The sequence below is a fragment of the Mus caroli genome, chromosome 6 (assembly GCF_900094665.2).
Source record: "Mus caroli chromosome 6, CAROLI_EIJ_v1.1, whole genome shotgun sequence".
NCBI classification, from domain to species: Eukaryota; Metazoa; Chordata; class Mammalia; order Rodentia; family Muridae; genus Mus; species Mus caroli.
Genome location: NC_034575.1, coordinates 23,714,310 through 23,737,916, shown reverse-complemented (window position 1 = coordinate 23,737,916; position 23,607 = coordinate 23,714,310). Strand labels below are relative to the sequence as shown.

The following is a 23,607-nucleotide window of genomic DNA, read 5'->3' as shown; positions in this document are numbered from 1 at the left end:
AAGAGCCAGTTCACAGCAACATGCCTTCTTCACTAGATCTGAGATCCCTCTCAGAGATGCCTGCTACTTTAGCCCTATTCTACAAGGGCTTTTATCTATCTATCTATCTATCTATCTATCTATCTATCTATCTATCTATCTATCTACCTACCTACCTATCTAATGGAGACTGAACCTCGGCAAGCAACTTTATCATTAAGGTATAGGCCCGGCCATTTTAAAACTTTTTTTAAGTTGCTCAGGCTGACCTTGAACACAATATAGTCCAAGATGGCTTTAAATTAATGATCTTCCTGTCTCAGTCTCCTGAAGTTGGGGTATGCCCCAAACTACCAAGCCCAGCTTATTGGCAATCCAATGTGAGCCCACAGTAGGAACTGGGAGAGTCCTCACTGGGATCATGCTATGGATGAGCCTTGGGGACTCTGGGTACTGCAGCCATGCAGACTCCGAGGCAGAAGTCCTGGAGGACAGTCACATGCAGTGAGTCCAAGGAGACATCTGCTCTACTGCAGCATGGCATGGTTGGACTTAGCAGGCCTCAGCCCTGCCTAGACCTCTATACGCAGCCTTGCTTTCAGGGACTGTGCTCAGGCTTCCTCCTGGCTGGGGTCAAGAACACAGTGTTCTGGCTCTGCCACGACAGTAAGGCTGCAGACAGCAGGTACTATTTTATTGGATCTCAAAAGCTTTAAATACAGACCAGGCTGGTGAGGGGCAGATGTGGGCACACCGGAGTTTGAGAACGGATGTATCAGAAGACACATAATCAACACTTGGGAAGAAGGGTGGTCTGGGGGACAAGGTGGGTGCCAGCTGACAGCGGCCTCTGTGTCACGGTTATACCCTTCACTAACACAAAGCCTTTCATGGTTCTTTCCTGATTTGAAGACAATTAAAAAAAAACCAGCCCCGTCTTCCCAAATAAAAATACAAAATCATCTGGGAGAGACTGGACGGCAGCCTCTGTGCGGGTCTGCCCCCAGCTAGCCTTGGGCTCTCCACCCCAGCTCCAAAGCTACCCACGACAGAGGAGGTTTCTGTACACTGAAGCAAGCTAGACCCAATCTATACTCCCTCAACCAGGTCTGGAGTTGACAACAGCTTCCTGGCAGAGGGAGAAGGTCTGGCATCAGCGGTGCTGGGGGCCAGGCAAGTTCTCCTTAGCGACTGTAGCCAAACTCATCAGCGTCATCAGCACGGAAGTCTCCATAGCGCCACAGGTTCAGCTGTGAGAGAGGGAGACAGGACACGACTCTTAAGGGACCTGTGACCCAATGGAAGCTACCAGGCCACGCCTCTCAAACTCAACCCCTCCATGACTCCCAGGCAAGAACTCACCCTGGCACTCTTGGCTGATTCCTGGGCATTCAGGTATTCTGTGATCTGAGGGACATAGAAGATGGGAAGTGGTCAAGATGGAGGTGTTCTTGAATGAGCAACCAAAAAATGCTGCTGCAGATGGGTGGCCCCCAGAGAAGACTAGCACTTAGAGCAAGCTGCAGGCTGTACAGCCACATTGCTCTCTGGGATTGTTCAACTTTGCACTGGCTAATCCATGTGTTCACAGGCTTTTTCCCCTTCATGTCCCACCTGGCTATCTATTCCACCCCTCAACTCTGATAAAACACTACCTTCTTCATGCCAAGTACAATGACCCCCATGTAAAAGCATGCATTCTGCTCCTGATCCTCTGGACTAGACTTCTATTTCTCCCTTTTATTTAACTTATGTTCGCCTTCTCATGCGGAATAGAAGTTCTACAAGGTAGGGGTAAGGCTTGTCTCTTTTCATTATAGATAGTGAGCAAAAGGAATTCTAGGTATCAGAGACATTATAAACAACTTTATATGAGGACAGTAAGATAACCAATGCCTCTGACCCACACACCAATAAAACACTATGTGGACCTATGGGCCAGGGAACTGAGGCTAGGAAAAAGAAGGGCCTGGGAAGGGGAGCAATGAGCTGAGCAAAGAGATGAAAACTGGAGAAGCTGGTCCTCATACCATGTTTCTCCATGGGGAAGAAGTGGGGGCTACCTGCTTGCTGTCTAGTCAGTTCCGGCCTGAGAGCTATGGAGCTGAGCATCCTAGCAGTCTTTCTCTCTTTAGAACGTTCATAGGTTTGCCACAGCTGGGAGATAGGCTGGCCTATAGTGAGGCCATGGCTAATGCTTCTAGGGGGCTAGACACTCATAGTACCACATGGAGGCACTGCAGATGACTCAGAATCCACAGATGAAGGCAAGAGATGAAAAGAGCAAGGGGAACTGAGTGCTCAGCTCCAGAGGACAGCTAATAGTCTCTCCATCTCATGAGCCTAAGGCCCAGCTTCCTCTCAACGATGAACCCTTATCTCATCAGTGGGGGTTCCCAGTAACCTGGGTCCTGGGACTTTCCAAGTAGACTGGAGGAGCCTTGAGATAGAGTCTTTTGGAACATGGCTATGGGTGGTCCTGGGTAATAGGACTTGGAGACTGTACGTTAACAAAAAAGACTGGGAGGGAGCCAGGTTTTGACCCTCTGTATCGCCCCTGGCAAAGTTCCCTAGCCTGTCGACTGGGGCACAAACAGAGGGAAACTTTCTGCTCTAGTTTGCAGCTGCATTCTCAGCCAAACCCGCAGTCAATTAATTTGTGCTTTAATTAGATTTAAAAAAAAAAAAAACCCAACAAACCCAAATCCATTATCTTTCCCCAGNAGGACCAGGAGGCTGGTGGATTCTCAGCTTCCTAACTGGCTCTGGGTGTAGTCCCCAGTCCCTCAGCTGTGATACTGCTGATGATGCAGGGTATGTGCTAAGGGCCTGCTTCCAGGATGGGGCCCTCTCCAAATCACATACCACTTTCTGGAACTGCTTCTCCTTGCGCACCTCCACCATGACCAGTCCTTCCTTCACCAGGCCCAGTCCCACATCGCCTTTGGAATCTGCAAACTGCAGAGTGACGTGGGGGCAGCTGGCGCTCAGGTGCTCCACATTGAGCAGGCACTGAGTGTTTTGGATGTCCCGCACCACACTGTCCACAGCATCTGTGCGCGCGTCCTCCTGGATACGGATGCAGCCATGTTATTGAAGGGGACGGGTGAAGGTCAAACAACAGCTACCTGGGTCTCAAGGCCTGTCCTGTGACCTCCAGCAGAGTCTGTGACTGTCCCCTGTGGTGTCTGTGACAAACAGGCCCTGGACATGAAGAAACCCTTCCTCTACTCAAACACAGAAAACACAGAAAACACTCTTATATCCAAGTTTTGGGCACCCACTCACCTGGCCTGTTTCTGAGGAAAAGTGGCTTTTCTCTGCCCCAGACTTACCTAATGACTGGCCCCTCTAAAGCTCTGGAGTCTGGCTCCAGCACACAGACCCTATCAGACCTGTTGTCTTTACCACACTAGCATCCTGGATTGTCGTCATAGCTCCCCAGCCTCACAGACACTCCTCCAGCTCACTGTGCCTTTTGTGGTCTGTTTTACCCTTGGCACATTTCTGTGAGCAGGCAGGGAGTTAAGGGTGATGACTCCCACCTTTCCACTGCTGCTGGAGGCAGCTCTACACATGCTGCTCACACACCTTTGCTCTGAGCACTAGGTGCCTCCTTGAGGCTAAAGCCCCAGCCTCCTTCCAGAGCTCTAGGTCTTCTTTCTCTTCTCCACTGGACCCTGTGGAGACCTGAGGAGATCCTCCAAGCTCAAAGTGATCCCCTTTCCCTCGGCCAAGAACAACACATCCGTGTGTCAGGAACTCAGTGGCATCTTAGCTCCCTCTGTCTCGTCTCACCTCTCTGATACTGTCACGTGTCTCTGAGACTGATTCTCCTCTCCTCTCCTCTCCTCTCCTCTCCTCTCCTCTCCTCTCCTCTCCCTAACCCTCCAAATGGGCCTGGATTGGCTGCCCTTATCTCTAGCCTAGCCTGTTATGGCCATCTCCAACCATTCCTCCCACTTACAAAGCTTTCAGAAACACATCTGACCATGTCACACTTCCCTCCCTGTCTAAGGTATGGAGAATAAACTCCATACCTTGTTAGGACAGACAAGAGCACAATGTCCAGGCCCTATGTTACCTTTTCTCTTCTCTCTTGCCACTGTCTGCTACTCATTAAGATCTAGATGTGGGAATGGAGTCTATTCCAGCACACCTAACTCCTCAGGTCTACCCTAAAGAACTAACTGAACTGGTACCATGCCATCTTGTCTGTGGCATCTTCCCTCAATTTCCAGAGTCAAAGCTACCACTCACAGCTCCTGATCCTACCAATGACAACAGACAACGCAATACATTCCCATCTTCTCCTGCCAGCCAGTGAGCTGCAGCAATGGCTGTGTTGACAGTCAGTCCCCTCTGAAGAGGACAGTGTCTGTACTCACATCTTGGGGCACCTGGATGAAGGCGAAGGCATACTCTGTGGCTTGAGCTGGCAATACACGCGTGCTGAAGGCAGGTGGTAGGGTGCCCAGGCGGGTGGATGGCAGGATCTCTCTCTACAGAGGAAGCACCAGGACAACATCACACATACAGTGGTACCCCTTGCTTCAAGCACAACCCTCTGTGCCAGGCTGCTGGACACGTCTGCTTTGGGCCTCTCTAGCTTGTTCTTCGGCTCAGTTCTGTTTTGCTAGTCTCACAGGCTTCTCTAGTTGGTAAAGCCAACTGCTTGTGGACCCTTTATTGGCTCCTACTAACTATGAGAGTCATGCAGATACCTGGGCTTCCTCATCATTCCTCCTTCCCTCTGCCACATGGGCTCCTGCTAGTACTCCATAGGGCAGGGTGCTCACATCAAGAAGGATCCTGGCAGTGCTGGGCATGTTTATGGTTCTGGCCCTGGTAGGTGGAGTCACTCCAGCCTGGCAATACCTCTTCACTGCATGCTCCCAGGTAACAAGATGAGAGCATGGCCCTCGTTCTGGACTTCCTGCTAGCAGATCCTCATGTCTTATCCTTAAGCGATGAAAGGACAGTAGTCAGCCACTGCCACACCTCAGAGTGTCAAGTCCTTTAAGATCTATCAGTGTTTCCAGGCCCCTGGCCACATTTACTCTGCTTTCTAGTTGTTCAGGGGGTCTAGACTGTTTTATGAAGAGTAGCGGTGACCAATATATATGTGTCATCAGTAAGCTTAGTGGGACATTTGAGAGAAGGACTTGATCAAGGAGGCTACTGTGCCCAATGGTCCCTGCCTTGCCTGTTTTCCACCCTGGTCCCAGCACTCACGTTGCCGTAGTCGATGTAGAAGACATGCACTTTGGCAGGGGACTCCACCTTTTCTACCCGGGCGCGGTACCTGCAATGGCATCAAGGTCAGAGCTTGTAAGATAACACTAAGAACCTGATCTCCCCGTGGATCCAGCATTTCCAGCCCAGGGTCTCTGGGTGTTACAGGGACAGTTTTCAGAGCAGGGAAGCCCAGGCTCATGGAGCTGTGCACAGCATCCACAGGAGCTGCAGTAGAGCTGGGAGCACAGGAGGAAGAGGAGGAGCACGGGCAGCAGATTAATATGTCCTTGGGGCATAAAGCAACAAGAGTAATGACTAGCTTGATGTCTGCTGTTTAAACCCAGCACACCAAACGGCAGTTGTAATTAGCTGGCAGATCTGTCTGGAAGGCCTCAGCAGGGAACACATCCAAGTCACTCTGTCACCCTGGGAAGGCCATGGGCTCTACCCTTAGTAGATCATACATGAGTGACCTTCTGGCCTAGATGTACAACTGTTTGAATCCCAGACAGGAGAGGTGGAGGGCTGGCTGGCTGGTCTGTGCTCACTGTGAACAAACCTCCGACTGACTCCTGACATCATTCTTCCTGTGAGGGCAAGGGCTGGGTTGGAAGGCATCAGTTGCCAGCATTACTATCCTGGTGTCCTCAGGAGAGAGGGAGTGACACCACTTTATCCTGCCACCTCTGGAGGCTGGTTAGATGACAGTCCCCTGACCCCTGGCCCCCGTCTGCAGAGGGATACCTTGAAGACCTGGCAGAGGCTGTTACCAACAACCCCACAGAAAGGAAATGCTTGTGTGAATGCCTGCCGCTTTATAGGCCTGTGCCCCAGGATATTTCTCCATCCTACGTAAGCCCCATTGCCCTGCTGTTCCAAGTGGCTCACCATTCTCCATCTACAAATTTGGCAATGCAGAACTCTCCCCGGCGGGGGGCGTAGGACCCCTCAACAGGAGGGTGACTGGAGATGTCATTGCGCATGTTCTCCATCAGCTTTTCCAGCTGGGTGCCTGCAGGAAAAAGAGGGCAGTGAGACTTGGGGTCCCACTCCTGATGAACCTGGGGACTAAGCATGGTGTGAAGTTCCAGGGGGCTCGAGCACTGGCTCCCTCAGCCCATGCAACAGAGTTCTTTGTGGCTCTCACTCAAGAGGCTTCATGGCAGCCATATTCAAAAGCAAACTTGGTGACCTGCTAATACCAGGGTCTTGCAGGGTCTACTGGCCATGTTCTAATGCACTAGCCATGGCTAAAGGAGCCCTGGGGAATTGCCTGGGCCTTCCAAATTATTTTTCAAGTACTGGGGATGGAGCCCAGGGCCTGTGCATGCTAGGGAACTATCCTACTACTGAGGTCCATTTCTTGTGGCTAGGTCTTAACTGAGAAGGTAGGAAGGAAAATAGATACTGAGCAAGGCAGAGCAGCTTCTAGAACAGGGCTGAGACTCTGGACCCCATGACTAGCAGGAGCCAATCTGCCCAATGTCTCTTGGGGGCAAAAGGATGGATCACTTACAACCACAGACAGGAAAGGACCTCAAAGTCAGAGCCTTGAAAGATGGCAAGTAATTCTGAGTGGGGCCCAGAGGCTCTACCTACTCACAGGCACTCTGACCCCTGTCACCCTGTGAAATTCATCTGGAACAGCATTTCCAAGTGCTGCCAGGCCAGGGCCCTCTCAGTGCCTGCTCTCCTGCCTGGTCTCCCTGGCTGAGGGTTGTAGCCCTTGTTGCTTCCCTATAGCTACGTGACCAGCCCTGGCAGTCCCTGAGGTCAACTCCCTTCTCTGGCTCCGTCCTGCAGTGGCCTCCTTCCCTAGCCCGGCTTTGCTAGCACAGGCTCCCTGTGGCCTGTCCTTTCATGGCCCTTCTGACCCAGATGCTACTTCAGCCTCACAGCCTCTTTGCTCCCTTCTGTCTCATAGGTGAGGACAGGGCTGGTGATGTATAGTCTAAGTGTGGTATTCCTCTCTCCCTTCAGGGCTGAGGCCACTCTGTAACAGGTTAAACCTGCCACCATCCACTGTCTAAGTTCCTTGTCTGTGTTTATGTTTTTGCCATTACACTGTGAGCTCCTTCAGGGCACAGACCATAGCTCACTTGATTGTTTACTTGCACAGGCCTGGTAGGATCCCCAGTGCATGCAGGGTGCTTAATAATTCAACCACCCTGAAATGATCTCTGCATATGCAACACATGTTGTCTTCCTGGGCTGCTGTGCACCCACGGTCCTGGCACTCATTCAACTGAGTGTGAGGCCTCTGGGCTCCTCCAGAGTGCTCCCTGCCCAGATACCCAAGCTCCAGGCACTGAGAAGCAGCCTTTACATTGACAGGTTTGAATTCGGTCTACTTTTAGTTTATTGGATTTTTAGGTTCCCAGGCAACAGAAAGGAAGAGGCTCATGCCTCTTGCCAGCAGCCACAGCCTCCTGGAGGTCCTTATATAGGGTCTGACTGGTCACCTGCAGTTAATGTTTCTATCAGTACCTGTGTGAAGATGGGCTTTAATAGAAAGGGGGGGGGGGCAGGGTGAGAGGATGTGCCTTGAGGAGTCCCAAAGGTTCAAAGAGGGAGGCTAAAGATCCTGGGCTTATTTTCATGGATTGAATAGAGCCACCTGAGGGTTGCAGCCTCCTGGTACTGTTAGAAGCCAGTGACAACATTCTAGGAATGCTAGCTTTCTATGGGCCTCTTTCTTTCCTATTTCTTCCCTGGACTCCACTCTCTCCAAGTATCTTGGCTTTCTGAGCAGCCAGAGACAGCCTGATAGGGTTCCCTGATGAGGGAGTCAGGCAGGAAACGTGTAGCCTCAAGCTCTGCCTCTGAACGCAGTGGGGCCAGTTAAGGAGGTCCTTCCTAGGTGGGGCCTGTGGGTGGATCTTGTCCCTGGGCAATCCTCTCTCAGGCTCTCCAATGGCTACTGTAGCTGTTCTTCCACTCACCCACAGACCTACTTAGACGCTGTGCGGTAACACGCCTTTCCCATCAGGCAGCCCAGTCCGGAAAGCTGGCTGCCCTCAGGAGAAGTGAGTTCCCTTATCAACCTTCCCCCTCCTTTCTCTTCCCAAGCAGAGCCTGCACAGGATGAGGAAGAGAGAAGTTCTCCTGGTGAAATGACAGCACCACAAAAGCAGCTGCTTGGGAAATATCATTAGAGGGGAAGTGGCTGAGACAGGCTGCTGGCAACTTGGAGAAGATTTGGAGGCAGGATTGAGGAAGCTAGGCAAAAACCATATCCTGCCATTCCTGGGGCTGCCCATATCTGCATATCCCTCGGCCGGGATTTGGCTCCTTGGACCCAAAGGTCTAAGAGCTTGACCCTTTCTTCCCAACAAAACTGCTTCTGCCTAGAGCAGAGTGAAGAGGAGGGACGTCAGGGGAAGGAAGGGTGGCTGCCGCTAGAACGGTCTCTACTGAGATGGCCATCGGGTGGTGGACTGAGCAGAGGAGAAAGGAGAAGGTCCTCCACAAAGACTGCCAGGGGATAGCTTCCCCTAGAGACTGCTTGTTGCCATGGAAACTGGCCACTACAATTCTACACTAACCAACCTCTGTAGGAGAAACCACCTCAAGGAGAGGGACAAGCTTGCACCCTTCTGGTCCTCTGTAAGAAGAGGGCCCCCTGACCATATCAGACAATCTGCTCCATGATTCCTGACACACTTAGGCAACAAATCCTCACGCTCAGGGCTGCCAGGGGTGTCTGGGAGTAAAACCATTACCTAAGAGTCTCAGAGAACCACCCAGATGAATCTATAATGCCACCTGTCCTCAGAGGACCTGCTTGGCCTGCCACATGTCCACTCCAGGGCTCACTTGTGGGTACCAGAGGTGACATAGTCCCAGTGCGATGGAGGCAGGGGCAGTAGCAGTTGTAAGTTCTGTGGGGGATCTGTGAGGGGTCAACACACAGGCACTCACCAGTCTCCACATCTTGCACATAGAAGTGCAGGTCATCTGTGATCTCCGTCACAAACACTGGCTTGTAGCTGGCAGAGCGCTCCTTCTCCTCCAGCACAGGCATTACCTCCTCCACAGGCCGCTCCTCATAGTGGGCCCAGACCTGCAGGTGCGGTAGTGAAGACAGGGTAGCTGAGGGGGACATCGGTGAGGACCCCAACCAGGGGCTTTGGGTAAATAGACGTTGCCCTTGGGTAAGTCTGGGCTCACTACAGGGCTGATTCTGAGCAGGAAAGCTGGAGTCTCTGAAGTTCCAGGTTAGAGGGTCATGATTCTGACAGATATCAAACTGGAAGCTTATTTAAAAACAGGCTCCAGGATCTCACCCCAGGCTTATTAAATTAGAATCAAACCGAGTTCCAGGTGATCCCCCAGAGTAGAGTGTGAGGATCCCACCAGTGAGCTGCCTTGGCTTTGGGCAGTCTGCTCAGTCCCTCTAGTTTCAAACCTCCACCTCCCTTCCCACAGTGCTCTGCAAGGTCACTCTGCAGGCCATTTCTATGGCCACCCCTGTTCCTGAGGCACTCCTAGCTGCTGCTGGGAATGGGGGACTTGACTCTGTGAAGAACTGTTTTTCTTATGCTCTGGATTCCTCACCTCCAGCAGGTTGCTCTGACCTCAGCTCAGAGGCTGGGCCACCCTCTCCACACTTCCCTCTCTTCCTGCCTTCCTTCCTTCCTTCCCCATGCCCTGTGCCAGAGCTGCAGCAGCTCAGAAGCTGATTCGACGTGACAGCGCGTCAAGTCCAATCCTGCGGCCAGGAGATTAGCCAAGTAGTGAGGCCTGTCAGAGCAGGGGAGGGAAGTGGCTCTCCAGCTGAGTAGGAAGTGGATGGGGAGGCAGGAGACAGGACCACACATGGCATCATGAAGACATGTACAGAGGAAGAGGATGATATTAGCCTGAAACCTGCGTGCTTACCAGTGCCATGAACCTTCTAAACATTCTCTAAGTATCAATCCAGTTGAGCCTTACAACAACCTTTTTGAATGAGTATAACACTATTCCTCTTTTGCAAATGGGGAAAGTGAGGTGCACAGGTGTGCAGTCAGAAGTAGGCCCTTGGTGATGGTTGGGTGTCTGGAAGCAAGAGGCAGCACAGGGGGCTCTGGGGAAGGCTTAGAGGCATGCACATTTACCCTTTATCTCGTGTTGACTTTAACAAGTGATCCCTGGGTCTATTTTCTTTGATTAGAACATTAACATCCAGTCACTGACGTTCTCAGCTAACAAGCAGGTTCTTGGGTGGCCCCTGGAAGGAGCTGAAAGGCAGGCATGCTACAATTATGGAACCTCCTTGAGTCACCCCAGGCTTACACTTCTGCCTTTCTTCCAAAAGGAGAGGCAAGAGTTTAGGGGATATCGAAGGGAATGGCTAAGCCTAGGCCTAAGTTTTCCATCATTCCACACAGAGAAAGAAGTGCCTTCCACAATGGCACGTGTAGGGCTTAATCTGGCTGGGTTCCAGCTGCCAACATCCGTCTCCATCACTACTACTGCTGTTCTCATTCCATCACCCAGGGACTTAAGACATGCACCAGCACCAGCCCCAGCCCTGGTTGGCCAGGAGAAGCAGGCAGTGGGTGCTAATGCCCACTGTCTACGCTAACACCTCAAGTTAGTCAAGTTCCCTATGACAGGACAGGACAGTCATGGAAGCTTTCAAACAAGGCCTTCAGCTCTTTCCTTTAGGCTTCTCTGGCTGGAATGGGTCAGCTTAGGCAGTCATTCTTATCGACTGGGCTCCCAGGTCCTCTAGAGCCCTTGGAACTCCACAGATCAATAGGACTCACACAGCCTCTAAGACAAGGCTGTCATCACTGCCTTAAATGGGCTGAGCCACCGCCAGCCACCTCTCTGACCCAGCAGTCTTCTCCTTCCTGCCAGCACCCATGCTTCTCACCCTCGATCTCTCAGCACCCTGGTGCATGCCTGCTTGGGTTGTCTGTAGCCGCCCTTTCCTCCCTTCCCTGCTCTGCCTACTCCTCTAGCTGCCTCCTTCCAGGCTTGCAGCTTGGTAAAGAGATGAGGCCTCAGTGCTGGCTGATGGAGAGGATCTGAGAGCCCTTCAGAGACCAACCCTCCCCCACCCTACTTCCTGGGCTGTGGCTGCTGGGGAGGGCTCTCCTCAGCTGTGTTGATGAATCTGGAGCTGACTGACAGGGTGAGAGCAGAAACTGCTAATGAGTCCTCAAGTGAAAGAGCCCTAGGCGACAGCACTGGGTTCCCTCCCTGGGGAGAGGGGGCGGAGCTTTGTTCATCACAGGCTCAGGTGGGTAACAGGCTGAGGTCACCAATGATGCAAATGAAAGTCTGACAGATCCCCCTGTCCCCTCCAACCCCAGGTCGGATAGCTCACCTGGCAGAGGGAGTACATACTGCCACCTGGGATGTGAAGACAATGAAAACAAGGTGCCTGGTACCTATGGAGTGGCAGGTGCCGTGGGCTGCTGAGAATCAAGGGTAGAAGAGGGAGAGCTGCTCCTCAGGGAAGGTCTTAGACCTTGAGTCTAAGTGAGAATTCAGCTATTTGGATTTGGCTCTTTGGTTCCTTGTTTCTTTGGGAGGGAGAGAGGGCAGCTAAGCTATTCCTTGGGACTTGGTGCCCAGTGGTCCTAGGCATGCTGGCAAATGCAGCGTATCTTTTTGGTGTGATGGAACCAGTTCGCTAGGATGGGTGTGGACCTCATCCTTAGAACACACGTCTATTGGCTGATAATGCTCTTGTGTAGAACAAGCTCATGAGGAAAGACAGACAGACAGACACACTGGGAAGGCCCCTTGGCAGACAGGTGCTACTTGTCCACAGCCTCAGGAAGCTTCTGAGCTCACAGCCCTGCTATGTTCTTGTTTGAGGGAATCTTTGGGGTGGATGCTGCTTTTCCTGGACCCATGGGAGCTGACTAGGAAAATTCAAAGGTCTTTTCTAGAAGGAGCAGTAACTGTACAGAGTCACTCCCAGGTTCTTGGCAGAGGGAGGGAGGGGCTGGGAAAGACCCCTTATGGCCAAGGAGCTATGAATCTTGGCTCAGCAGCAGGGCCTAGGCACATGAGGAGCCTGGTAATTAGTTTCCCCTGATCTTGGGTCACTTGTGAGTGCATTTGTGTGGTGATGTCTTCTTGAACTCTGATGGTGGCAGTTAGGGTTTATGGCCAGGCTAAAGAAAGATTCTCTTCTGCTGCAAAGCTGGGGTCACGGTGGATCTGTCTTGGGGCAAGGCACTGCTGTGACCCTTCACAGCTCTAGCTACAGACCCTGACCCTTCCCTCCTCTGCTTCTGCTGCAGGCTGTTCTGCCAAGCAAGTTTCTGATTTCCTCAGATTCCTAAAATATCTGGAACTTACTAGGGTCCCCTTGCTGCTGCAGCTGTCACAGGGAAGGACGCTATTGTGCTGGGCACAGGTGTAAGTCAGAATAGGTTAGGAGCAGAGGCTGTGTCTCCTCCTGGTTTCTGGCCCTCCATCCTTTCTCTATTTTGTGCTTTTTCCAGGGAGCCCCAGACCCTCCTCCTGACAGGAAAGAGAAATGTGCCAAGGGACTCCATTGGCTGTCTAAATCCTATTTAATATCCCTACTCACTAGGCTCCAAGGGTGTGGCTGGCAAGGAGCCATGGTGGCAGAGGCCTTCAAACACACAGCAGGGTGGCCAAGCTCAATAAAAACTAATCAATGGCCAATCCAGCCCTGTTCAAGGCCCTGCTGGGATGAGAAAGGAGGAGGGAGGGGAGGGGGCGTGGGGGGAGGAGAGAGAGAGAGAGAGAGAGAGAGAGAGAGAGAGAGAGAGAGAGAGAATATATCTGTGTATGATTATGTGCCACCCGTGATTCCCTCCTTGTTCCTGCCCAGAACCACTACACATAGAGGAAAGGGAGGGTTGTATGGGACACTGGGTGGCATTAAATAAACCCAGCAGAGAGGCAGCTAAGGTCCTGAGGAGGCAGCTTCTAGGCTTCAGCACCATCAGGTTCCTCCAGATAGATACACTCACTAATGCATGCACACACGAGTCACTGTCCAAACGGTTCTGCACATACCTGGTCTCTCTCGGCATTTCCCTTGCTGGTTTAGCCCGTATGTATAAACGTTTACACACTGTGAAGGAATCTTTTATTCCTTAGCAGTGAAGCAGCCTTCAGGAGGTCACAAGTGGAAGATGCTGAGTACACCTGAGATACCCAGGATACTGTCACCCAGCTGGCTTCCAAACCCCTCATCAACTGCTAACCCAGGGTCACTAAAAGGTTCTGCGGACAGAGCTGTTCCCCAGAATGAGCTCCCTGGGAGGTGGAAGGCCAAGCTGGCTCCTCTGGATCCTAAGTGAACTGGGCTTTGCTGTAGAGGGACTCATGGGGAAGGTGGCCCAGTATAGAGGGTTGGGTACTGCACTTTAACTGGACTGGAATAAAATGTGCAGCTCATGTAAGTGATTAATCACTGGTAACTACTCCTTAGCATCATCAAGTGGCAGCAACAAAACGACAACTTGGGTTCTTTCAGACAAGGAGAGCGGCCCTGAGCCAGGAGGTAGCTGCTTTGGCCTGAGGAAGAATATGGCGTGTTTAGGGGCACAAAGCCCCCAAACACCTATTGGCAGGTTATCTTGGCTTTGGGAAGTGAATCTGAAGCCAGATGGCTGCCCTATGGGGAAGAACATATTTATTCTTGGAACAATTTATGCTTTAGCATGGCTGTCCCACGAAACCCTCTTCAAGCACAGAGGAGCTCTGACAGATTGGTGGCCAGCTGATTTACCCTACTATTAGGCAGCTATAAGTCACTGGGGACCAGCTCCCACCCCAAAGCCACAGAGTTCCTTAAGAGTCAATTTGTTTCCAAAAGCTTCTTTGGGTCCACCTCCCTTGTCTCTTCAGTGTAGTATCTGGGACTGGCTGTAAACCTCCTGTTCTAAGGGCTCCATGCATCTCTTTGGACTGCCACCCTAAATGGGAGTGGTAAGGAAATTCACAGGTGGGCTGTCCACTTCCTTGGTGGACACTGCCTGAGAAGGGCAGGTTGACCTTCAGGCTTTCACCAGTGGTGTCCTGGACAGTGCTTCCACTGCTCCAATGTCATCTTCCAGACTGTCTAGCTGTAGGTCTGGGACACCACTGGGAATCTTCCAGACTGACAACTCTGGCCCACTGAAGGTCTGTGTCTGGCTTAGGATCAAAGGTGCCTAAGCTGGCACCTCATCCTTGGCCCTTTGGTGTATGGGAAGGGGCAGGTAAGAAAAGAGCACATGCTAGGGACTGACTGTCACAGTCTGTTCTTGGTACCTTCTCTTTCCTCTGCTTGGCAGCTTCCTCAGCAGACAGGAGAGGCTTGTAGTAGGCACTGCGCTCAGCAGTGAAGTGGACCTTGGACAGTGCTTGCTCCACCAGTAGGACAGACAGGTTAGCCCCATCCATGTGCAGCCAGCCAATGAAGTTGCCAGCCTTATCCATGCTCTCTACCTCTACCTCCACCTGGAAACAAAAGACAGAGTACACGTGTCAGCTCATGGGCACAGTTCTGCAAGCTCGAGGCTTGAGAACAATGGTACCAAGCTCACGTCTATATTCATTCTATGTAGCAGAAGCAGCTAGAACCAGAGAAGTTCTGAGTGAATGTACTGACACGGGCGCAGCCATGCCAAGGACCCCAATGCCCCTGCCCTGTGGAAGTGGCAAAACCTTCCCCAAGTGAGGCTCAGAGGGATGGCAAAGCCTTCTTGAGTCAGAGTGTGAATGCTGACAGTGTGCAGAACATCTCCACTGTCGCTTTCTCCCCACCCATGTTTACCGCCTGAAGACTGCTCCTACGGAAATTAGCTAAACCTGCCTCCTTGTTCAGCTGTATGTAAAAATCCTGCCTTCCTGTTTATCGCAGTTCAGTAAGCCTGCGTCTGGGTTCAACTGTATAGAATGAAAACACTGCTTCAGCTTCTCCATCAGAGGGCGTGCCACCGGATCCCAGTTTTTCTGTGTTGTGTTGTCTGTCGGTTCTTTATGTCCTCACTGACCCACTTAGGTCAATCCCTGCAGCTGTGCAGGGCACAGCACTCGAGACTCATCATTCCGAGTTCTCTTCCCCCTTCCTTTTGGCAGAGAGCTGCTGGGGTGCACCTGACTCACTTTGGCTGAAGGAGGCCCTCTGCTTAGCTGTGCCTGTGAATGTGCGTGTGCTCGCATGCATGCGCACGCACGCAGGAGTGAGGGGAGAAGCAGGCTGAACGTAGTGCCCCCTACCCTTCCTCATCCACCCCAGCTCTTGTGGGGAACGCAGGCAGGCTCAGGAACAAGATAATCCCTGGGGAGAGGGAGACTGAATTCTTCCAGGAAGAACTGAAAGGATTAATGTTTAATGGAGTCAATTAAGGAGGCTTCCAGAAAGCCAGGGAAAGAGAGGAGAGGACAGGTAAGGCAGGAGGGCATTAGCACAGGGCCAGTTTGGGGGAGCAAAGCAGACAGGTAGGGTCATGACACTGGGTCAGAGTCTGAGGGATCTTAGACACTCTCCATGGAGGGCTTTGCCCCTAGGGCCCCAGAGCTGGCACAGACTCAGTTCCTTCAAGAGGGTGGTCCATGGTTGTGTCTTCTGGGGAGGCTGACCTGCCCCCTGACCTGCCCCTATCTCAGAAAAGCAGTAGCCCACGATAAATTCCTTTCTTGAGTCTCTCTAGACCCTCGTTCTTCCTCAGCTATAGGGGTCTTTAAAAGCCTTTGCTGCTAAGTGTAAAAACTTGTATTAATTTAAATGGCTTCAAGCTCGATTAAGCAATAAAATGAATGTCTAAATACCTGGGAATACTCAAAGCCTGAGCTGGTGCCAGTGGCAGAGGGCTAGAAGGAGTGAGAGTGGGCAGTTGGGAAGTACCTACCTACTCCATAAAGTAGACAGAGATGCCTGGGGAGGGGCAGCAACAAGATAATGAGGATAAAGGGTCAAAGGGGCAAGACCAGGAGGCAGGACCCTGACCTCATCCTAGCTTTCACCACTTAGGCCCATTCCTAATCCTCTGAAGAGAAATGGCAGTTTAGATTGGAGTGTGGCAAAGGGGATATGCAGAGTCCACTAACGTCTGAGGAAAAGAATGCAGATTCCAGTTGACTTTCTGGTTGAGTTTTGCAGGGATGCTGAGAGGGAATGGACGGATGGCAGAACCAGTAACCCGCAGGCAGCTTGTCTTTTTATGCTGCCTCCAGCAGGCTAAGCTCACCCTCTCCCTGACTCCAATAGCTTGTCTCAGGAGCAGTCCCTCCTTCTGCTGAGGTAATAATGCCGGCCCTTCCAGCATCCAGACTTAGGACCTACAGCTCTTCATCAGAGCTACAGGTAGTGGGAGCAACCAGCAGTTAGTGCCTGGTAGATGCTGAGGCAGGATTCTCCTTTCTCTGAGTCTAGCAATTAGCTTGTGAAGAAGAACAGTTGGTGCATAAGAGTTTGATGCTCTGATCCACCTTGCAAAAGCCCAGGGCCGTGCAAGCCTGAGTGTTCTGCAGGGAGAGAACTGAGTGAGTTGAAGAGGCCATCAGGCCTGCAGTAACAAGATAAAAATGTGATGGGTATGATGTCACTGTGAAGACCACCTTTCCTTTGTCTTAATTTGCTAAGTTTTACCAAACAGGCTAAGGCCAAAAAGCAGTAGGTCTCAGAGGAACTCGGGGGCGGCAGCGGGAAGAACAGACAGGCTGGTTGCCTTGTAGTTCGAAGCTCAGGGGACATGTGCCCAGCCAAAAGCAAATGGGGCTGGTTCAGTTCCCAGCCAACATGGAATCCAAGCCCATACCAGTCTCCTCCCTCCCTGACCTGTCTTGTTCCACACTTCCAGTAGCCAAGTGTTTCCCCCACCACAGACAAACAGACAAGCAAAATAGAGGGTGACTCCTCTATATGGCCACACAGCACCCCTCCAGGCTTGGCAGCCCCCCCTCCCCAGGCAGATTGCAGTAGGCCAGTGTGGTTTTCTGCAGCAGGTTGGGCTGTTGGCACTGATGTAAGAAATACAGAAATGGGTTGCTGAGGCAACCAGGCAGGAACAGTCTCTCTCATCCTACACAGTGCCACGCTCAGACCTCACTACACATGGCAAACCCTAACTGAGACCAAGTTTTCTGAAGCCAGAATCCAGATGCTTTTCCAGGGTTTGCTAGGGAGAACCCACAACTCGTGGATATACCTGGGGCCAATCCACCAAGGAGCAGTGGACTCTCCCTGGCAAGCAAGCCCAGACCACATGTATCCAGCTTCCTTTTGACTGCAATCGATGCGCTAACTTGGGCTTGACAAGTCCCCAGGCCCAGCCAGCAGCAGAAGAGAGAAATCTCTGGCCTTGGGCAGTGCGCTGCCACCGATTCTACCTGGGGTTGTAGAGGGAGATAAAGCTGTCGCCAGTGGGGCCCAGCTTCCTCTTTCATTACAGCTGCCAATGATAGTAATTTCTCAATCAAACAAAGGCTCTTGGGGGAAAGTGTCCCGACTACTGTTTCTGTAGGCTCCTGGTCTCTGCAGTCAAGTCCCATGCTATAGGCCCACCTTCCTAGACATACTTTGTCCTGGATAAATGCTGGAAGTCTGTGACACTTTATTGGCATAGAGAATTATGGGCCGCATGAGCTCACAGGGTGGATTGTATGCGCAGCCTCCTCCACTCCTCTTTTTTGACTGATTGCTAGGAATCTGTGGCTTAATACACAAATACACAGGACCTACACCTATACAACTTCTAGTTCTTTGTTTAGCTCCAGGATTCCAACTTCTGGGATTTCCTCCTCACTTCCCCCAAGAGAGCCAAGGACGGCTGTGCTGATTTAGAGTTCAAGCTACTTGGAATATTTACGAGGCTGAGGCAGGAAGCTCACTTGAGCCCAGGAGTTCAAGGCAGCACAGGCAGCTGTGTAAACAGACATGCTTACAGTGAGAGTAAGAAGGAGAAAAGCGGCTAGATACTGACCTTTAGGTTTTTTTGGTTTTTTTTTTTTGTTTTTTGTTTTTTGAGGCAGGGTCTCCTTGCAACCCAGGTCAGCCCAAACTCATTTTATTGCTAGGGATGACCTTGAATTCCTGATCCTCTTGGGAGATAGATCCTTCCATCTCTCAAGTGCTGGGAGTATGCCATTATGCCTGGTTTTCTTTCCTTCTTCTTATAGTGCTGGGAACCAACCCAGGGTTCCATGCATACTAGGCTGTTCCTCTACTACTGAGGTGCAGCCTCAGCCTGCACAGTCCATTCTTATTAGACACAGTAGTGTTATAAAGTGAACACTGAATCAGAAAACCCTGATCTGTTGGGCCTGGTGGTACAAGCTTTTTATCCAGTACTCAGGAAGCAGAGGCAGGTGGAGGATCTCTGTGAGTCTGAGGTCAGCCTGGTCTACAGAGCAAGTTTCAGGACAGCTGGCTCAGAGGTTAAACACTGTCTGTTCTTCCAGAGGGCCTGAGTTCAATTCTCAGCAACCACATGATAGCTCATAACCACCTATAATGGGATCTGTTACCCTCTTTGTGCAGGTGTACATGCAGATACAGCACTCATATACATAAAATAAATAGATCTTAAAAAAAAAGAAAGAAAACATAAAAATAAAACAAAGAACAACAACAAAAAAAAAAAGAAAAAAGAAAAAAGAAAAAAAAAAAAAAAGAAAAAAAAGAAAATACTGAACCACTATTCCTAGAGAGAATAAAAGCTTTAGGAACCTAGTAGCCTATTATTACCTGTTTGTCAAATGATTAATATCTAACCTTGCTTTAAATGTGTTTCTATTTAAAGATACCTTATTTAATATGTATCACTGACTCATTTACATTGAGCTCTCAGACAATAGTACCATAAGAAATCAGGCCTGAATGACCGTTAGGTAATATGTATGTATTTTTTTTTCTTTAAGCTACATGCCAGCAGCACTCTTGCTTGGAACCATTTTACTATGGCAAAAACCACTAAGAGAAAGCATTGCTCTTTGCAAAACTCAAAACACTAAACAGGTCACAAAGAGAATAATTTTATACTCTGAGAGCTAAAACAAGAAGGTGGAATTATCCAGGCATACTACACTGTACCTAAAGGACTTGGGAGACAGAGAGATCTCTGCATTCAAGGCCACCGTAGGCTGCACAGAAGAGTTCCAGGCTAGCTAGGGCTACATAACAAGAGGAGACCCCAATCTAAAAATAAATAGATAAATACAAGTTTCAAAGCCCTAGGCAAAGTGGTCCATGCCTAAGATCCCAGTGCTGGGGAGGGGAGGTACACGTAGGAGGACAAGGAGTTCAAGGTCATTCAAGTTTAAGGCCACGGCTGGCTCCATGAGCTCCTCTGTTAAAAAGCAGCCGCAGTATGGCTCTGCTCCACCTGAGACGGGACACGCCTGACAAGGAAGGCAGGCTTCCTGCCACTCTGCATGTTCACAAATGACTGAAAAAGCACAAGAGCTGATCTTGGGGTTAGTGAGTGTGGAATTGGCAAACACCAAACCTGCAAATGATGAGGACTGACTACACATAGCTGTATCTAGGGAGAGCTGTTCCTTACAAGTTGCCTCAAATTACAGACATTAGCTACTGTAGATTTAGTCTTGTGAAATATACAAGAAAGTTCCTCATGCCCAACTGGCAATTGCAAACATTAACTGAGATCTTACCCATGGAGTGCTGTGCAAACTGAAAAAAAAAAAAAAAAAAAACCCAACAAGGACTCTGATATAGTTTCTAGCATCGTAGAGTGTTTCTGAAATGAGCTGGATGCAACAGTTTCTGTGGGAGGACTCATACAATGCAGGTGACATCAAGGGATTGGGATCTTAGGTGACTACCATGGACTGTCATACTCGAGGAGTGGGCACGGTCTTGCAGGTACCCAAGGGTAGCATATACTTATATACAAGCAGACAGATGGAGGCTCTTGAGTCTCTTATTGGGTATATGACAGAGCAGAGACATAAAGAAATGATACTGGGGAAGGTGGGGACTTCTTGACAGACTCTAAGGGACAGATGGTGTCACCATGAGGCACAGTGGCTTGGGGTAGTTAGTTAAGGCAGAGGTGTGTCCCTGGGAGTTGAAAGACACTCCTGTTGGCCTTACTAGTTTTGTCCGCACCTCTGCCCTCTGCCCTTGGTGGTATCAGAGTGACTGAGTTTGAAGCTGCTGGACCCCGAGCTAGACCAGTCCCAGTGTGCTGCATTCTGCTTAGTTTCAGTGTCACTTCTTCTGGCACCACTTGCAAAAGGCCACCCTATGAACACTTGGAGAATCAGTTTGCTTCTTCTGGCTTTCAGGGACCTAAGTGCAGCACAGAGAAATGTGGAATGTGGAGATAGGTGGCCTGAGTTCAAATCCCCTCACCATTTGTTTACACTTTAGTGAGTCACTTAACTTCTTTGTGCCTTAAAAACAAAACAAAACAAAACAAAAAACAAAAAGCAAAAATACCGTGCTAGAAGCTTGGGGGATTGCAGCAGTACCTACCCAGAGGGTTTGTTATTATGATTAAATGAGTCCCATGTAAATGTTTCTCCATGATTTTCTCTGCTTCCTGGTCGGAGCACTTGTTTCATGTTCAATCGTCTTCATCCTACAGTTAGAATGTCAGTTCTACCGGGGAATGAAGCTTTTTTTTTTTTTTTTAATACTAAATAAACTTTCCAGAGCTTGGGAGCACCTACTTGGGTTCAGGGATTAGAAAGTACATGGTTTTGGGAATCTGAAGGACTGTGGTTCAACCCTTAGCACTAGTTGTGATTTTGGGAGCAGGACAAACAACCTCTTTTGGATTAGTTTCCTTAACTAGAGAGAACAAGGAAAGGTAGACCTGTGTACTAAGTGGGGTAACATGAAAATGCTCTTCTCCCATAGGCTAATGTCAAGAGCTTATAGCCTGGCTCTACACATCTGGGCTGTACACAGAAGCTATTTTCCTTGATCAAGCTATATACTGAGCTCTGCACATTTGTGGACCAATCCCTGCTTAGTGAGCCCTGTCATTCTCTGAACTCTCTAAATATCTTTGGTTTCTTATACTGGGGGTCCTTATAAAACAAGTGAAGGTTAGCCAAATGGGGTTGACAGGAAGTGCTCAGGTATGGGTCACTGTCCCCAAATTCACCCAGACAGATGCCTTCCATGCTTGGTGTGTGTGCTCTCCTCACCATCAAGCTAAAGGGGATGGGAGCTGAGAGTCAACCATGCTCAGGGGGACAAAATACTAGACACACTGGACCTGGTCTATCTATGGGCTAGGGCAGCTAGGGGACCTTCTGCCTCACAGTGGGACACACCCTCCTGCTCCCAAGCACATTAATGTGCCACTAATGAAATTGTTCTGGCTTATTTACCAAATTAATAAAATGGCACAGGCTGTTAATCTGCATGTTTCCTAATTACTGAGGAAGAGCTCCTGGTGCCCAGGCAACACGCACACCTCAGTGCCCACCCAGCTGGGCTGTGGGCTTTTTATTTTTGGCTAAGGCTGGGTAAGGAAGGCAAGAAGAGTGAAGGGGTAAGGGAAGGGAGGGAGAACTGGGAGCAACCACCGGGGCTATGGCTTGGAGCAGAGGGAGGATGGTGGTGGCCAGCAATTTGTGTCATTTCTACAGCTTCTCTTTCAGTGGCCTCTGTGCCCTCACTTCCAGAAATATATACTCGGTTTCTGTCTCCGTCTTCAAATTGTCCCCCTTTCCCCTCTTGTCTGGAATCTGTCCAGCTTCTTAACACAGGAACTACTTCAATCAGACAGGCAGTGGGGCTGAGTCATTCTCCTGTTCTAAGTGGGAACATACTCCCTGCCTGGGGTGCAATGCAGGCTGGGGAGCCACTTGGGGTTTGCCAAGGGTGTGGAGGAAGGGAGAGAAAGAAAAGCTAGGTAAGGTTGACTGTTTGCTAATGCCTTCTCTTAACTTTTGGACTTCCTAGCCATTTGGCTTCCAGATTCTCTCTCAAAGTGAAGGAGGGGTGGAATTGAATATGTGTGTGTGTGTGTGTGTGTGTGTGTGTGTGTGTGTGTGTGTGTGTGTATACACTGGGGTGGGAGACATTATACGACTGCCTAGGTGTTAAACCATAAAGGGAGCTCTGAGCTCAACTGTTCTAGGGTTTGGTGTCTGTCCTAACATCTATTGCAGATGCTGATCTGGACGCCAAGTGTTACTAAAGGACAAAGGTATATAGCCACATCCTCCTCCTGAAGCTCTTTCAAGGTCCCAGTGCAGTGAGGACATGGGAAAGAAGAAAGTATGCATTAGAGGTGGTCTCTGCTGAGTTAAGTAAGCTATCTAGGGTACCAAGGACAAAAGGAAGATCAGGGAAGGACAGCAAGGGGAATCCACACTTCATACAATGAATGCAGGCAGCCAAAGGAGATAGTCCAGGTGGGATTTACTGGCTATGGACATAGGATCCCATACATATATACCAGCTTTTCCTGTGTTTTCCAGGAAGATGGATAACAGTAGTATCTCCTCGAGGGCACTGGCATGGCCTATGCACAATGCCTAAGGCAGCACAGAAAATGACTAAAGCCTCCAGTCAGCCTGAGCGCCAGGGGTTGGGAGCCCACAGAATGCCCCAGGGGTGCCCCAACCCCAGCCCAAGGGCACCTGGAAAGGAAGACTGACTGTGTACACGGCTGTGCACAGATGTAGGTTTGTTTCTCCAGAGGGTGGACCAGGAGCTAGCTCTAGGGCGAGCACACTGGGGGTTCCAATGACAGGCTTTAGAGGCAGAAATCTCCATCATTCCCATATCAGCCACACTCATGATTTCAACTCTCTTAAGTTATTAGTGACAGGCAGGCTAAAAGGCCCATATAACTGATGAGGACTAGAAAAATGCTCTGGTCTCCAATGGTCAATGTAACTGCCTCCTATTGGCTGGTGCATCATGCCTGCTGTGGGATCAGTTAAGTGAGTTGACCCATTTCTGTGGTTCTTTGGTCTGGATTTTCTGAAGCTATGGTAAAGGAACACATAAAAGAAGGCGAGGAGTGTCGACGAAGGGCAGGGGGAAGCCTTGCTTGTTAGTCATGCTGCAGAGGAGACAAAATGGAAGGGAAGGGCGGGGAATAGAAAAGATGACTGACTGATACTATGAGCTGGGGACACTCCAGCTTCTTCCTCCATGGCTTGGCTGGTTTGTTGCCAATAGGTTCATGTGGTGTAACCTTGGTCTCCAAGTCTGGCAGAACACTAAGTATGGTAGTTTGAGAAGTGGGGAATCTTTATAAGTAGGCTAGAGGGCATGGTAGCATGTACACACAATCTCAGAACTTTGCAGCTTGAGGAAGGAGGATTCTGAGTCTCCCTCGGTGTCCATAATGAGATTTTTGCCACAACACAATTACCACTATCACCAAACCAACCACTCAGCCAACCAACTAACCAACCAACCCAACCAGTCAACCAAAAGATGGGACCTGGTGGAAGATATCACTTTAGAAGGGCCAGCTTGTTACA

At 50.2% G+C, this 23,607-nt stretch overlaps 1 protein-coding gene across 1 annotated transcript in view; it reads right to left on the bottom strand.

The window, feature by feature from the left end:
• Positions 1-652: 652 nt before the first annotated feature.
• Positions 653-23,607, bottom strand: part of Snd1 (staphylococcal nuclease and tudor domain containing 1) — a 404,539-nt gene continuing 381,584 nt past the window's right edge. Inside the window, exons 17-24 of the mRNA XM_021164222.2 lie at positions 14,455-14,643; positions 9,139-9,280; positions 6,106-6,229; positions 5,215-5,284; positions 4,368-4,481; positions 2,845-3,048; positions 1,342-1,386; positions 653-1,229 (exon numbers count right to left, since the gene is read on the bottom strand). Of these exons, the coding sequence (XP_021019881.1) occupies positions 1,164-1,229; positions 1,342-1,386; positions 2,845-3,048; positions 4,368-4,481; positions 5,215-5,284; positions 6,106-6,229; positions 9,139-9,280; positions 14,455-14,643 (954 nt within the window). The 3' untranslated portion in view covers positions 653-1,163. The remainder of the gene's footprint in view (positions 1,230-1,341; positions 1,387-2,844; positions 3,049-4,367; positions 4,482-5,214; positions 5,285-6,105; positions 6,230-9,138; positions 9,281-14,454; positions 14,644-23,607) is intronic.